Source organism: Ranitomeya variabilis, chromosome 6, assembly GCF_051348905.1.
Source record: "Ranitomeya variabilis isolate aRanVar5 chromosome 6, aRanVar5.hap1, whole genome shotgun sequence".
Classification (NCBI taxonomy): domain Eukaryota; kingdom Metazoa; phylum Chordata; class Amphibia; order Anura; family Dendrobatidae; genus Ranitomeya; species Ranitomeya variabilis.
The window spans coordinates 19,899,810-19,916,261 of NC_135237.1; the positions used below are offsets into that span (position 1 = coordinate 19,899,810).

A 16,452-nucleotide genomic window follows, 5' to 3' on the forward strand; every position below is an offset into this window, starting at 1 on the left:
CCCTCCGCACACAGTGAGGCCGCCCTCCGCACACAGTGAGGCCGCCCTCCGCACACAGTGAGGCCGCCCTCCGCACACAGTGAGGCCGCCCTCCGCACACAGTGAGGCCGCCCTCCGCACACAGTCAGGCCGCCCTCCGCACACAGTCAGGCCGCCCTCCGCACACAGTCAGGCCGCCCTCCGCACACAGTCAGGCCGCCCTTCGCACACAGTCAGGCCGCCCTCCGCACACAGTCAGGCCGCCCTTCGCACACAGTGAGACCGCCCTCCGCACACAGTGAGGCCGCCCTCCTGCCTGCTTTGTTTCTTTTTTCTTTGTATTGTTTTGTGTGTTTTTTCTATGTTTGCCATTATGGTCAGATTTGGAGTTTCCAGAAGTTTTCGGCTGATTTATCAACTGCAACAAATTTCATCCAAATTCATCGATGCTGCAAAAGATTTCATCCTATTCCTATATTCCAGCAATAGTGAGTACAAGAGATCAAATGATCACAGGTTCAAGTCCCATGTGGTGACAAAAAAAATATATAAAAAATTGATATTTTCTAAAACAAAAAAAAAAAAAAGTAAAATATATAAAAAAAAAAATAAAAAAGGTTCCATCTATCTATCTATCTATTGAATCAAAACCCTTGCCCGGTCCGAAAATAGAGAAATTAAAAAAAAATCAAATAAATTAATCATATTTGATGTCACTTTGTCTATAAACTTCCAATCAATGAAAATATTAAATTGTATTAACTTTTTGGGTAACTGCAATAATGGGAAAAAAATGGCAAAAAAATAAAAATGTGTCTTGTCATGAAGGAGTTAAGATCGGCGGTTCTTCCAGGAGATCAGGCAGGTGAAGGAGGTCTTCCTCCACGCCCTGTGGCAGCGCCCTCTAGTGTCCTGGAAGGTGATAATGAGATACACAATATCAAATTCATATTAATTATTTATTAGAACTGATTAATTAGCACTAATGTATTAGAGAATCGCATAACTGGCAATTCCCTAATATTCTCATGGGGTCACAGTGCTCTGTACCAGGTGAATCACTACTCTAGCCGCACTGTGGCGGAGATGGCGAGTGTGGAAACCCTGAGACTGAAGCTGATCCCTGAACTCAAGGAGAGAAGAGGCCACTGGCCGATACTAATATAGACTGGAAAACGATCCCCGCTCTATATTAAGAGCGCAGTGAGCCGAGGGAGGGTACGATTACTGACCGCCGCCTCCACCGGACCACCACCTGCTGTCTAGAGAATTAAAGGGGCTTCTCACTCCTCCAAGGAGAAAGTCACCTTACACTTTATACTCTGCACTATGAACATGTTGGCTCTAAAGTGTATGTGCACACAAGCACTGCACTAATCTGCTGCACAGACCGGACTGGTGAGCATCCTCATAGATTTACGCTGCAAGCAGTATTATAGGAGTTATATTCTTGTACATAGGAGCAGTATTATAGTAGTTATATTCTTGTATATAGGAGCAGTATTACAGTAGTTATATTCTTGTACATAGGAGCAGTAGTATAATAGTTATATTCTTGTACATAGGAGCAGTAGTATAATAGTTATATTCTTGTACATAGGAGCAGTATTATAGGAGTTATATTCTTGTACATAGGAGCAGTATTATAGTAGTTATATTCTTGTACATAGGGGCAGTATTATAGGAGTTATATTCTTTTACATAGGAGCAGTATTATAGTAGTTATATTCTTGTACATAGGAGCAGTATTACAGTAATTATATTCTTGTACATAGGGGCAGTATTACAGTAATTACGGTATATTCTTGTACATGGGGGCAGTATTATAGTAGTTATATTCTTGTACATAGGGGGCAGTATTATAGTAGTTATATTCCTGTACATAGGAGCAGTATTATAGTAGTTATATTCTTGTACATAGGGGCAGTATTATAGTAGTTATATTCTTGTATATAGGAGCAGTATTATAGTAGTTATATTCTTGTACATAGGAGCAGTATTATAGTAGTTATATTCTTGTACATAGGGGCAGTATTATAGTAGATATATTCTTGTACATAGGAGCAGTATTATAGTAGTTATATTCTTGTACATAGGGGGCAGTATTATAGTAGTTATATTGTTGTACATAGGAGCAGTATTATAGTAGTTATATTCTTGTACATAGGGGCAGTATTATAGTAGATATATTCTTGTACATAGGAGCAGTATTATAGTAGTTATATTCTTGTACATAGGAGCAGTATTTTAGTAGTTATGTTTTTCACATAGTGGCAGTAAGTATTTTAGTATAGTAGATGATATAGAACAGTATATCTATTTCATGGCAGTTACTGTATAATGATATTCCGTCCTGGATGCCTTCACTGTCATGTATTGGACACAATGTCTTCCATTCAGGACTATTTGGCGGTACAGTACAGATGTATGAATTGCTGGTGATGGCCTCGGGCTTTGTATTTGCTGCACTTATAAGGAAATCACACGAGCTAATTACATTTTCTGTGGAGCTGATTCTTGCTTCATAGACATTTCCTTTACCTACATGTTTCTGATCAGGTGTGACATCATTTCTTATACTGTTGTCACACCCTGAGTGTCTTCGTCCTGTTCCTAATTGGCAGGTGATAGAATTTCCAGTCTCAGATAGAGGAGAGCGGTGGCAGAACTGTGATTGCAGCTCTGGCTGTGACATGAGTAGAAGACATCATGTAGCTGTAGATAAGAGGAGGATTCATAAGTTTCTGAATGTTCTGAAGAATGGAGTTCAGATAACCGTGTGTTTTGTAGAAACCTGTATAATTTTGCCGCAGTAGTTGCCCTTGGTGATATAACTGCCTGGCTCGGTGAGAAGGGGCATTTCTCTGGGTACAATGCTGAGCTTGTCTCTAGGTTTTGTCATATAATCAGACCCACATTACAATAATTGTGTTATAGGAAACACTAGCTGACCCCATTACACAGCTTATACAATGCCGCCCCTGTTACCTGCCCACCATCGCTGCCAAGAAGCCCATAGGTAGAAGCCAGGAGGGCACAGAATAGGGAACATGAAACACGATTCATCCAGGGTCCTGGAGTCACATTGTGTTTCCCATCCCATAATATAAGGAGAGTAATTGACAAAACACCAACAGGACCAGACAAGACAGATCATGACCAGCACTACTGGACCAGATAGGACAGATCAGAACAGGACCGGACTGGACTAGACAGGACAAATCAGGACTGAAATGAACTGGACCAGCAGACAGGACAGAACAGGACTGGCCCTGTGTGCGCTGGCGCTCTGACGTCCTGTGTGTGCTGGCGCTCTGACGTCCTGTGTGTTCTGGCGCTCTGACGTCCTGTGTGTGCTGGCGCTCTGACGTCCTGTGTGTGCTGGCGCTCTGACGCCCTGTGTGTGCTGGCGCTCTGACGCCCTGTGTGTGCTGGCGCTCTGACGCCCTGTGTGTGCTGGCGCTCTGACGCCCTGTGTGTGCTGGCGCTCTGACGCCCTGTGTGTGCTGGCGCTCTGACGCCCTGTGTGTGCTGGCGCTCTGACGCCCTGTGTGTGCTGGCGCTTTGATATCCTGTGTGCGCTGGTGCGCTGACGCCCTGTGTGTGCTGGCGCTTTGATATCCTGTGTGTGCTGGGGCTCTGACGTCCTGTGTGTGCTGGTGCTCTGACGTCCTGTGTGTGCTGGCGCTCTGACGCCCTGTGTGTGCTGGCGCTCTGACGCCCTGTGTGTGCTGGCGCTCTGACGCCCTGTGTGTGCTGGCGCTCTGACGCCCTGTGTGTGCTGGCGCTCTGACGCCCTGTGTGTGCTGGCGCTCTGACGCCCTGTGTGTGCTGGCGCTCTGACGCCCTGTGTGTGCTGGCGCTCTGACGCCCTGTGTGTGCTGGCGCTCTGACGCCCTGTGTGTGCTGGCGCTCTGACGCCCTGTGTGTGCTGGCGCTCTGACGCCCTGTGTGTGCTGGCGCTCTGACGCCCTGTGTGTGCTGGCGCTCTGACGCCCTGTGTGTGCTGGCGCTCTGACGCCCTGTGTGTGCTGGCGCTCTGACGCCCTGTGTGTGCTGGCGCTCTGACGCCCTGTGTGTGCTGGCGCTCTGACGCCCTGTGTGTGCTGGCGCTCTGATGCCTTGTGTGTGCTGGCGCTCTGACATCCTGTGTGTGCTGGCGCTTTGATATCCTGTGTGTGTGCTGGCGCTCTGACGTCCCGTGTGTGCTGGCGCTCTGACGTCCTGTGTGTATGCTGGCGCTTTGATATCCTGTGTGCGCTGGTGCTCTGATGCCTTGTGTGTGCTGGCGCTCTGACGTCCTGTGTGTGCTGGCGCTTTGATATCCTGTGTGTGTGCTGGCGCTCTGACGTCCTGTGTGTGCTGGCGCTCTGACGTCCTGTGTGTGCTGGCGCTTTGATATCCTGTGTGTGCTGGCGCTCTGACGTCCTGTGTGCGCTGGCACTTTGATATCCTGTGTGTGTGCTGGCGCTCTGACGTCCTGTGTGCGCTGGCGCTTTGATATCCTGTGTGTGCTGGCGCTCTGACGTCCTGTGTGCGCTGGCGCTTTGATATCCTGTGTGTGTGCTGGCGCTCTGACGTCCTGTGTGTGCTGGCGCTCTGACGTCCTGTGTGTGCTGGCGCTCTGACGTCCTGTGTGCGCTGGCGCTTTGATATCCTGTGTGTGTGCTGGCGCTCTGACGTCCTGTGTGTGCTGGCGCTTTGATATCCTGTGTGTGCTGGCGCTCTGACGTCCTGTGTGCGCTGGCGCTTTTATATCCTGTGTGTGTGCTGGCGCTCTGACGTCCTGTGTGTGCTGGCGCTTTGATATCCTGTGTGCGCTTGCGCTCCTTGCCCTGCATTATCCTGCTTATCTGGCAGCTTACAGTGACTGACCTGTGGTCTACAGAACGGGGAGCAGTGGAGCAGGGAGATTGTGTGTCCCTGATCTACCACAGGGCTTAACCATATGGGTGAGGGACTCGGGACATCCGCACCCTCTTTCCCCTTCCCTCCACCTCGGTAACGACACTACTGGTTCCACTGCAGTAGAAAGTATCACCATTGATAGGCTTAGATACACAGCAGCACCCTAGGGTTGTTGGTTATGGATACTGAAGGGTCAGATGATGGACGTGTGCAGGGTTCACTGTCATGTAATAAACCTACAATTAAACAGAGTCAGAAAACATACAACAAGACATACAGATGGGCGATCTGTGAGGGGCTCCTACTAAGGCCGGGGTCCAACTCGCACGGATCTCGCGCATCAATTCCTGGCACTGCCGCCGGCGGTTCGGACCGCAGCGTTCAGCTGCATAGAAATACATACAACCGCACGCTCCAGCCCGAGTGCCGGCGGCAGTGCCGGGTATTGATGCGAGAGACTCGTGCGAGTGTTTATCACATTGCACTTGCAAGTGTGACCCCGGCCTAAGAGACAAGCACACTGTCTGTGCTCAGGGCGACCAGTGTTATCATAGGGACACCGGACAGTCAGTCAGTTCTCATTTATCATCATCTTCCAGGAAAAATATCATCTGGATTCTGCCAAGCGCTATTGACCATATGTGTACTGAGCTGGAGCAGGATACAATTGTAACAAACCTTCAGCTATACCAAGAATGTTTCCTTTCAATGACAGCAAGCAGAGATGTTGAATCACAAAGTATATTAGAAAACTATTGGCATTCATTTAGTTCTTTCATCCTAAGTGCAAAGGAAAACACTAATTCTCTAAATGTCTGGCTTTAAAACAGAATGTTCCTATTCACTGACAGCAAGCACAGATACAGGTCCTTCTCAAAAAATTAGCATATAGTGTTAAATTTCATTATTTACCATAATGTAATGATTACAATTAAACTTTCATATATTATAGATTCATTATCCACCAACTGAAATTTGTCAGGTCTTTTATTGTTTTAATACTGATGATTTTGGCCTACAACTCCTGATAACCCAAAAAACCTGTCTCAATAAATTAGCATATTTCACCCGTCCAATCAAATAAAAGTGTTTTTTAATAACAAACAAAAAAACCATCAAATAATAATGTTCAGTTATGCACTCAATACTTGGTCGGGAATCCTTTGGCAGAAATGACTGCTTCAATGCGGCGTGGCATGGAGGCAATCAGCCTGTGACACTGCTGAGATGTTATGGAGGCCCAGGATGCTTCAATAGCGGCCTTAAGCTCATCCAGAGTGTTGGGTCTTGCGTCTCTCAACTTTCTCTTCACAATATCCCACAGATTCTCTATGGGGTTCAGGTCAGGAGAGTTGGCAGGCCAATTGAGCACAGTAATACCATGGTCAGTAAACCATTTACCAGTGGTTTTGGCACTGTGAGCAGGTGCCAGGTCGTGCTGAAAAATGAAATCTTCATCTCCATAAAGCATTTCAGCCGATGGAAGCATGAAGTGCTCCAAAATCTCCTGATAGCTAGCTGCATTGACCCTGCCCTTGATGAAACACAGTGGACCAACACCAGCAGCTGACATGGCACCCCACACCATCACTGACTGTGGGTACTTGACACTGGACTTCAGGCATTTTGGCATTTCCTTCTCCCCAGTCTTCCTCCAGACTCTGGCACCTTGATTTCCGAATGACATGCAAAATTTGCTTTCATCAGAAAAAAGTACTTGGGACCACTTAGCAACAGTCCAGTGCTGCTTCTCTGTAGCCCAGGTCAGGCGCTCCTGCCGCTGTTTATGGTTCAAAAGTGGCTTTACCTGGGGAATGCGGCACCTGTAGCCCATTTCCTCCACACCAGACTCAGTCCACTGCTTCCTCAGGTTCCCCAAGGTCTGGAATCGGTCCTTCTCCACAATCTTCCTCAGGGTCCGGTCACCTCTTCTCGTTGTACAGCGTTTTCTGCCACATTATTTCCTTCCAACAGACTTACCATTGAGGTGCCTTGATACAGCACTCTGGGAACAGCCTATTTGTTGAGAAATTTCTTTCTGGGTCTTACCCTCTTGCTTGAGGGTGTCAATGATGGCCTTCTTGACATCTGTCAGGTCGCTAGTCTTACCCATGATGGGGGTTTTGAGTAATGAACCAGGCAGGGAGTTTTTAAAAGCCTCAGGTATCTTTTGCATGTGTTTAGAGTTAATTAGTTGATTCAGAAGATTAGGGTAATAGGTCATTTAGAGAGCCTTTTCTTGATATGCTAATTTATTGAGACAGGTTTTTTGGGTTATCAGGAGTTGTAGGCCAAAATCATCAGTATTAAAACAATAAAAGACCTGACAAATTTCAGTTGGTGGATAATGAATCTATAATATATGAAAGTTTAATTGTAATCATTACATTATGGTAAATAATGAAATTTAACACTATATGCTAATTTTTTGAGAAGGACCTGTACAACTCGCCTTGTCCATTGTAAGAGATGTAGCAGAGCTGATCTGCTTTGGGGTAAGATAACACAAGAGGACCAACAGCAGATCTACGTAACACCCCAAATAACGCCCGATCATAGCGCCATGAGCAGAATGACGCGCTCAGCTCTGCACCTTGGGGACAGGAGCGTCGCTGCTCACGTTCAGTTTCCGCACCAGCGGTGCCTACAATCAGTGCCAGTCCAGCACTCCGCTGCCAAGTGCAGAGCAATCCGCCTACGACCCTCCTGTCAGACACTGCACCATCCTGAGGCCTTAAAGACAAGTTTAGCGGTACAGGACATTATTTTAAGAATGTTCAACGTTTTTACATCTCTGCTTGTTGTCACCTATAGGCTGGAAATATTGTACAAAACTTCTCACAGCTGAGGATTTGTTACAACTGTATCCAGTCTAGATAATCCGTAGGAGAGAAAAAAGCTCGCAAAAATGTACAACCCTTTAATAAATGAGGGGATGAAAACTATGTGACAATTCAGATTAGGTGATAATGAAAGTGAGTCCAGGGCTACATGTAGCAGAGGTAGTGTCACAGTGTGTGGGGGGCTTCTAGGGGATTCTCATTTCTACTACTTTACAATACACTTTGCTTCGGTTATGCTTCAATTTTATATTTCTGCAACCTGACTGTGAACACATCACATCTATAGGTTTATATCCTGTACAGATCTTCTACTTCTCATATATGGACCCCAGTCTGATACATGTTACCTGCACTGATACATTGTAACAACCCACCAGCCCAGACCCCAGACTGATACATGTTACCTGCACTGATACATTGTAACAACCCACCAGCCCGGACCCCAGACTGATACATGTTACCTGCACTGATACATTGTAACAACCCACCAGCCCGAACCCCAGACTGATACATGTTACCTGCACTGGTACATTGTTACAACCCACCAGCCCGGACCCCAGACTGATACATGTTACCTGCACTGATACATTGTAACAACCCACCAGGCCGGACCCCAGACCGATACAGGTTACCTGCACTGATACATTGTTACAACCCACCAGCCCGGACCCCAGACTGATACATGTTACCTGCACTGATACATTGTAACAACCCACCAGCCCGAACCCCAGACTGATACATGTTACCTGCACTGGTACATTGTTACAACCCACCAGCCCGGACCCCAGACTGATACATGTTACCTGCACTGATACATTGTAACAACCCACCAGGCCGGACCCCAGACCGATACAGGTTACCTGCACTGATACATTGTTACAACCCACCAGCCCGGACCCCAGACTGATACATGTTACCTGCACTGATACATTGTAACAACCCCTCAGCCTGGACCCCAGACTGATACATGTTACCTGCACTGGTACATTGTAACAACCCCTCAGCCTGGACCCCAGACTGATACATGTTACCTGCACTGATACATTGTAACAACCCACCAGCCCGGACCCCAGACTGATACATGTTACCTGCACTGGTACATTGTAACAACCCCTCAGCCTGGACCCCAGACTGATACATGTTACCTGCACTGATACATTGTAACAACCCCTCAGCCCGGACCCCAGACTGATACATGTTACCTGCACTGATACATTGTAACAACCCCTCAGCTGTTCTATGAACTGAGTATAGACATAAACATTATATTTGCTGACAGTAATCACAGGATATGTTAGAAAGTTGCAGAACTTCTCTTCTTGGCTTGTGTGTCGGGGTCCTAGTTCATTTTAATAGCTGTGTGACCCCACATGCTGCCACCATGGTGAGTATGCCCCCTACAGCCATTGAATATAATCCCCCCTCCCCCAGTCATAGCCTGATATCAGTGGAGTCCTGGGCTATATGGAGAATGTTATCACAGGCAGGAGGGGAGCAGCCATCTGACCCCCAATGTATCTGCTCCTTTGAGCACCTGTGCACCTGGCAGTGCTCCTCAGCCCCTCTCCAGCCATTGTGTGTGACAGGCGGCCCCTGCACATCCCATCCCTGCTCAGCTCATCCCAGCCTCCCACATCCATCTAAACTTACTTGTGAGACCCTGAGGCAGTCACACCCTGGATCCAGGGGTCCCTTTCTCCTGACTCTTCCCTGCTGGACTCTGCTGCCTTCCTCCATCCTGGGCTCCCACATTCTGCACCTCAAGGTCAGTGATAGGGGGGGACCTCAATAATGGAGCATTGTGTCCAGCCTTGATTAGCATTGCAGAGCCTGTCACATGGGGGCTGTGGGCTTCATGCCCCTCTTTATACCACCCAGGGTCCTGTACACTGGAGCAGAATACTGATTTGTGCACTGCAGATATTTCTCCAGAGCTCTGATATTACATTGCTTTGTGGAATATTATGTCACATTGTCTTATAATAGCCCTGGATACATTAGAACAGCACAGAGTGAGACTTCATCATTGATACATTGTTACATTTCACAGTAAATAAATAAATAGGAAAGTAAAAGACTCCCCCTTCCTCCAGGTCTTCTCTGGGGATTGGGAGCTGTAGGTTACTGGTGGATGTTACATTGTAGCAGAATATCCTCCTGATCATACAATGTAGCAGTGTGGTGGGTTGTGGATTTTGCTGCAGACCCCATGCACTGCAGTGACTGCGCTATTAATGGAAAGAGATGAAGAACACAACACAGCTGAATTAGCTGCCACCAGCATTGCTGACATTACAAAGTGCCAGAAGTAACCCAGCACCAACTGCACCCAGCAGAGCCCCTGCAGCACTTCTTCACTCTGCAGTCTGTACATGAAGGCTATATTGTCATACCACCCATCCGCCACCAGGGGAGCTATAGCAGCTGCTGTCATTGGCTTAAAGGGAAAGTCTATTATACCATTTCTGTCCATATTTTGGGGGACGCTGAGTGCACGAAGCCCCTCTCCTGAGATCCCATCATATAAGTAAAAATCCACATCGATAGTCTAACATTAATTTCAGAGAAAATCTCACAAATGTTTAATCGATTAGAGTTTCAAACAGATGAGCCGATACTTTTGGAAAAATATAACCAGGAGTGAGTAGGATAGGTTAGAAAAAAGTTAGTAATTAATGAATTTTCATAAACGCATGCAAGAATAAATTCATTTCTAGAATCCTACAAGCCATAAACCCTGATAAACATCCACTGCCCGGCACCATGGCTCTGCCCGAAAGAGTCACCGCATAGCATTGGCCTAAGAAAGTCAAGAATCCCAACCCGGTCACCATTACCCTCCATTTACTAATGATAAAGTAAAAGCCTGACCAGTGTAGATAAGATACAAGACAGAGAAGGAGCAGAATGTAGAGTAATGTGTGCAGCGCCCCAGTATGTGTGCCCCCCAGAGCCGCCATGTTATCAACAAGAAACAGGAGCAAAGACAAGTGACGGGCAGGGAGGGTAACAAAGAGATCACCGATAAAATGATCCACTCATGTAATAAATACTAGTAAAGATATTTCCAAACACATGTGCTGGGACCCTGCCGAGACCCCGGGGAAGGACACAAATACACGTGAGGACCGCTGCCATATATACAAGTGAGGACCGCTGCCATATACACACACACGTGAGGACCGCTGCCATATACACACGTGAGGACCGCAGCCATATATACACACGTGAGGACCGCTGCCATATATACACGTGAGGACCGCTGCCATATATACACGTGAGGACCGCTGCCATATATACACACACGTGAGGACCGCTGCCATATACACACGTGAGGACCGCTGCCATATACACACGTGAGGACCGCTGCCATATACACACCTGAGGACCGCTGCCATATACACACCTGAGGACCGCTGCCATATACACACCTGAGGACCGCTGCCATATATACACCTGAGGACCGCTGCCATATATACACCTGAGGACCGCTGCCATATATACACGTGAGGACCGCTGCCATATATACACGTGAGGACCGCTGCCATATATACACGTGAGGACCGCTGCCATATATACACGTGAGGACCGCTGCCATATATACACGTGAGGACCGCTGCCATATATACACGTGATGCCCATTTAATGACTGTATAGACTAGACGATAATTAGGAAACAAGGGATCCTAGATATACTCAACACTCCAACATCAAACCTTATAAAAAAGGGACTTTACTGTATGCAATGTATATCGTATTAACGAATTGTTGACAAAAATATATTTGTCATAATATTGTCCTACATCTACACACGTATCTACTACAGTACTGCTCCTATGAGCAAGAATATAACTACTATAATACTGCTCCTATGTACAAGAATATAACTGCTATAATACTGCCCCTATGTACAAGAATATAACTACTATAATACTGCTCCTATGTACAAGAATATAACTACTATAATACTGCTCCTATGTACAAGAATATAACTGCTATAATACTGCCCCTATGTACAAGAATATAACTACTATAATACTGCCCCTATGTACAAGAATATAACTACTATAATACTGCTCCTATGTACAAGAATATAACTACTATAATACTGCCCCTATGTACAAGAATATAACTACTATAATACTGCTCCTATGTACAAGAATATAACTACTATAATACTGCTCCTATGTACAAGAATATAACTACTATAGTACTGCCCCTATGTACAAGAATATAACTACTATAATACTGCTCCTATGTACAAGAATATAACTACTATAATACTGCCCCTATGTACAAGAATATAACTACTATAATACTGCTCCTATGTACAAGAATATAACTACTATAATACTGCTCCTATGTACAAGAATATAACTACTATAATACTGCTCCTATATACAAGAATATAACTACTATAATACTGCTCCTATGTACAAGAATATAACTACTATAATACTGCTCCTATGTACAAGAATATAACTACTATAATACTGCCCCCTATGTACAAGAATATAACTACTATAATACTTCCCCTATATACAAGAATATAACTACTATAATACTGCTCCTATGTACAAGAATATAACTACTATAATACTGCTCCTATGTACAAGAATATAACTACTATAATACTGCTCCTATGTACAAGAATATAACTACTATAATACTGCTCCTATGTACAAGAATATAACTACTATAATACTGCTCCTATATACAAGAATATAACTACTATAATACTGCTCCTATGTACAAGAATATAACTACTATAATACTGCCCCTATGTACAAGAATATAACTACTATAATACTGCCCCTATATACAAGAATATAGCTACTATAATACTGCCCCTATGTACAAAAATATAACTATTATACTGCCATTTCTGTAGAATCTATTGATATTGAATAGGTCGGAGATCCTTCCCATCTCTCGGTATCGCGTTTACGGTATATATTCTTAGCTGGCTGACAGTATTCTTCCATTTGTAGAGTTGATTTGCCGCCACTATGGGGATTAAGACAGCATTACCGCACTATGAGCTCGGCTTCTACGCTCTGGTCCTGAGCTGCGCTCTCGCTTACTCTATGAATGGCATCTTTGAAGCCTCTCGAGGTATGGCGTGTTTTTTTTTTTATTAATGTGACTATATTGGGGGAGATTATTATATATGAGGCTGATTGTTATTTATGTTGTTTTATTCTTTTTCAGATAACATGAATCGGAAATCATTCAAAGAGAACGTGAAATCTGGCTGGTATTACTTTGGGAGAAAAATGGTGAGAGAAAGCAATGATTGAGGCCGGCAGCAATAATAACAGCGCCACCTCGTGGCCTTTTAAGCTACTACAAGTCCTTTATGCAAGTTAACCCATAACTATAATGGCGGCCATTGTTCCGGTCACCCAGCTTTCCCCACCTCCTGAATGAGCAATTTCTGTAGACATCTCAGAAACTAGGAAGATAATGGCAGATAATTCCCTTTATTTCCATACGAGCTGCAGTTTGACATCTTCTGATTGTTGCAGGACGTCGCAGACTTTGAGTGGGTCATGTGGTTCACGACTTTCAGAAATTACATCATTTTTGCGCTTGCCGGACACGTCATTTTCGCCAAGGTCTTCTCTCTCCTAATCCCTCAGGTGGGTTTCTTCATGTGACGTACTTGCAGATGATAAGGGTCCCCCACAATCAGTATGAAGCATCTCTGTAATGGGGTCCTCGTAGAATATTGAACCCATATATACACCTGCCCACAAGTACGAGCGCAGCCTCAGAATAACAGCACAAGAGCCTCCATTATACAACCCCTGGCAAAAATTATGGAATCTCCGGCCTTGGAGGATGTTCATTCAGTTGTTTAATTGTGTAGAAAAAAAAGCCGATCACAGACATGGCACAGAACTAAAGTCATTTCAAATGGCAACTTTCTGGCTTTAAGAAACACTAAAAGAAATAAAGAACAAACAATGTGGTAGTCAGTAATGGTTACTTTTTTAACCAAGCATAGGGGAAAAATTATGGAATCACTCAATTCTGAGGAAAAAATTATGGAATCATGAAAAACAAACAAACACTCCAACCCATCACTAGTACAGTCGCACCACCTCTGGCTTTTCTAACAGCTTGCAGTCTCTGAGGCCTGGCCTTAATGAGGGTCACACAGGACTCTTCATCAATCTGGCTCCTACTTTCTCTGATTGCTGCTGCCAGATCAGCTTTGCAGGTTGGAGCCTTGTCATGGACCATTTTCTTCAACTTCCACCAAAGATTGTTCTATTGGATTGAGATCCGGACTATTTGCAGCCATGACATTGACCTTATGTGTCTTTTTTCCAGGAATGTTTGCACAGTTTTTGCTCTATGGCAGGATGCATTATCATATTGAAAAATGATTTAATCATCCCCAAACATCCTTTCAATTGATGGGATAAGAAAAGTGTCCAAAATATCAACATAAACTTGTGCATTTATTGAAGATGTAATGACAGCCATCTCCCCAGTGCCTTTACCTGACATGCAGCCCCATATCATCAATGACGGTGGAAATTCACATGTTCTCTTCAGGCAGTCATCTTTATAAATCTCATTAGAATGGCACCAAACAAAGGTTCCAGCATCATCACCTTGCCCAATGCAGATTCACCATTCATCACTGAATATGACTTTCATCCAGTCATCCACAGTCCACGATTGCTTTTCCTTAGCCCATTGTAACCTTGTTTTTCCTGTTTAGGTGTTAATGATGGCTTTCGTTTAGCTTTTCTGTATGTAAATCCCATTTCCTTTAGGCGGTTTCTTACAGTTCTGTCACAGACGTTGACTCCAGTTTCCACCCATTCGTTCCTCATTTGTTTTGTTGGGCATTTCCTGTTTTGGAGACATACTGCTTTAAGTTTTCGGTCTTGACGCTTTGATGTCTTCCTTGGTCTACCAGCATGTTTGCCTTTAACAACCTTCCCATGTTGTTTGTATTTGGTGCAGATTTTAGACACAGCTGACTGTGAACAACCAACATCTTTTGCAACATTGTGGGATGATTTACCCTCTTTTAAGGGTTTCATAATCCTCTCCTTTGTTTCAATTGACATCTCTCCTGCTGGAGCCATGATTCATGTCAGTCCACTTGGTGCAACAGCTCTCCAAGGTGTGAGCACAACTTTTTAGATGCAGACTAACGAGCAGATCTAATTTGATGCAGGTGTTAGTTTTGGGAATTGAAATTTACAGGGTGATTCCATAATTTTTCCCCTCTGCTTGTTCTAAAAAAGTAACCATTACTGACTACTACCACATTTTTTGTTCTTGATTTCTTTTAGTGTTTCTTAAAGCCTGAAAGTTGCCATTTGAAATTACTTTAGTTTTGTGCCATGTCTGTGATCTGCTTTTTTTTCTGCAAAATTAAACAACTGAATGAACATCCTCCAAGGCCGGTGATTCCATAATTTTTGCCAGGGGTTGTATATCCAATACTGAGCTCCACATCCCCCGATTCCCTCCTCACAGCCTTAGGGCAGTCTCACACGTCCAGATAATTCCGGTACCGGAAACAATCGGTACCGGAATTATCCGTGTCCGTGTGCCCCTACGTTTCTGGTGTACATCAGTGTGGCACACGTGCGGCACACATGTGCCGCCCGTGTGCCCACTGGGTACCACACGCACCGTGCTGGGTACCACACGTACCAGCATCTGGTGCTGAACTCGCAAGTCATATCTTCCCTGCAGCAGCATTTGCTGCATAGAAGATATGAATAATAGTGTTTAAAAGAAAGATCTATCTGTCCAAACCTTTGCGCCCCCCCGCTGTTCTGAAAATACTCACCCGCCTCCCTCGTTGGCTGTCGCTGCTTCCTGTCCTGGCCGCACCTTCTACTGTATGCGGTGACGTGGGGCCGCTCATTTACAGTCATGAATAGGCGGCTCCACCCCTATGGGAGGTGGAGCCACATATTCATGACTCTAATCGGCGGCCCCACGTGACCGCATACAGTAGAAGGTGCGGCCAGGACAGGACACTGCGAGGGAGGCGGGTGAGTATTTTCAGAACAGCGGGCGGACGCACAGGGGGCGGGAGGGCGGCGGACACATAGATCTTTCTTTTAAACACTATTATTCATATCTTCTATGCAGCAAACGCTGCTGCAGGGAAGATATGAATGGCGGCTTCAGCACCATGTGGGGGGGACAGCGCTTACTGTAGCACTGTCTCCTGCACGCACAGGGACTGCACACGGAGAACGTCCGTGTGCGGTCCGTGTTTTACATGGACCCATTGACTTTAATGGGTCCGTGTAATACGTGCGCTCCCACGAACACTGACATGTCTCCGTGTTTGGCACGCGGAGACACGGTCCGCAAAAAATCAATGACATCTGCACAGATGCATTGATTTTAATGGGTCTACGTGTGTCAGTGGCTCCGGTACGTGAGGAAACTGTCACCTCACGTACCGGAGCCACTGACGTGTGAAACCGGCCTTAGGCTGCCGTCACACGCTCAGTATTTGGTCAGTATTTTACATCAGTATCTGTAAGCCAAAACCAGGAGTGGGTGATAAATACAGAAGTGGAGCATATCTTTCTATTATACTTTTCCTTTAATTGTTCCACTCCTGGTTTTGGCTACAAATACTGATCCTGAGCGTGTGACGGCAGCCTTATGGTTACAGGCTGCCACTAGTGGGAGCTCACTCATACAGGGGAGCATATAAAGACTTATG

General features: G+C 45.4%; 1 protein-coding gene across 3 annotated transcripts in view; it reads left to right on the forward strand.

Annotated features, from left to right (window-relative positions):
* The window catches only part of LOC143781399 (protein-cysteine N-palmitoyltransferase HHAT-like protein), a 56,990-nt gene that overhangs the window by 1,352 nt on the left and 39,186 nt on the right, over positions 1–16,452 (forward strand). Inside the window, exons 2-5 of one of the 3 annotated variants that reach the window (XM_077267999.1) lie at positions 361–467; positions 12,722–12,845; positions 12,942–13,009; positions 13,259–13,372. In XM_077267999.1, coding sequence (XP_077124114.1) covers positions 12,740–12,845; positions 12,942–13,009; positions 13,259–13,372 — 288 coding nt within the window. In that variant the 5' untranslated portion in view covers positions 361–467; positions 12,722–12,739. Of the gene's footprint in view, positions 1–360; positions 468–1,260; positions 1,378–9,359; positions 9,496–12,721; positions 12,846–12,941; positions 13,010–13,258; positions 13,373–16,452 lie in introns of those variants that run through there. The other 2 variants (XM_077267997.1, XM_077267998.1) reach the window with 2 other exon arrangements.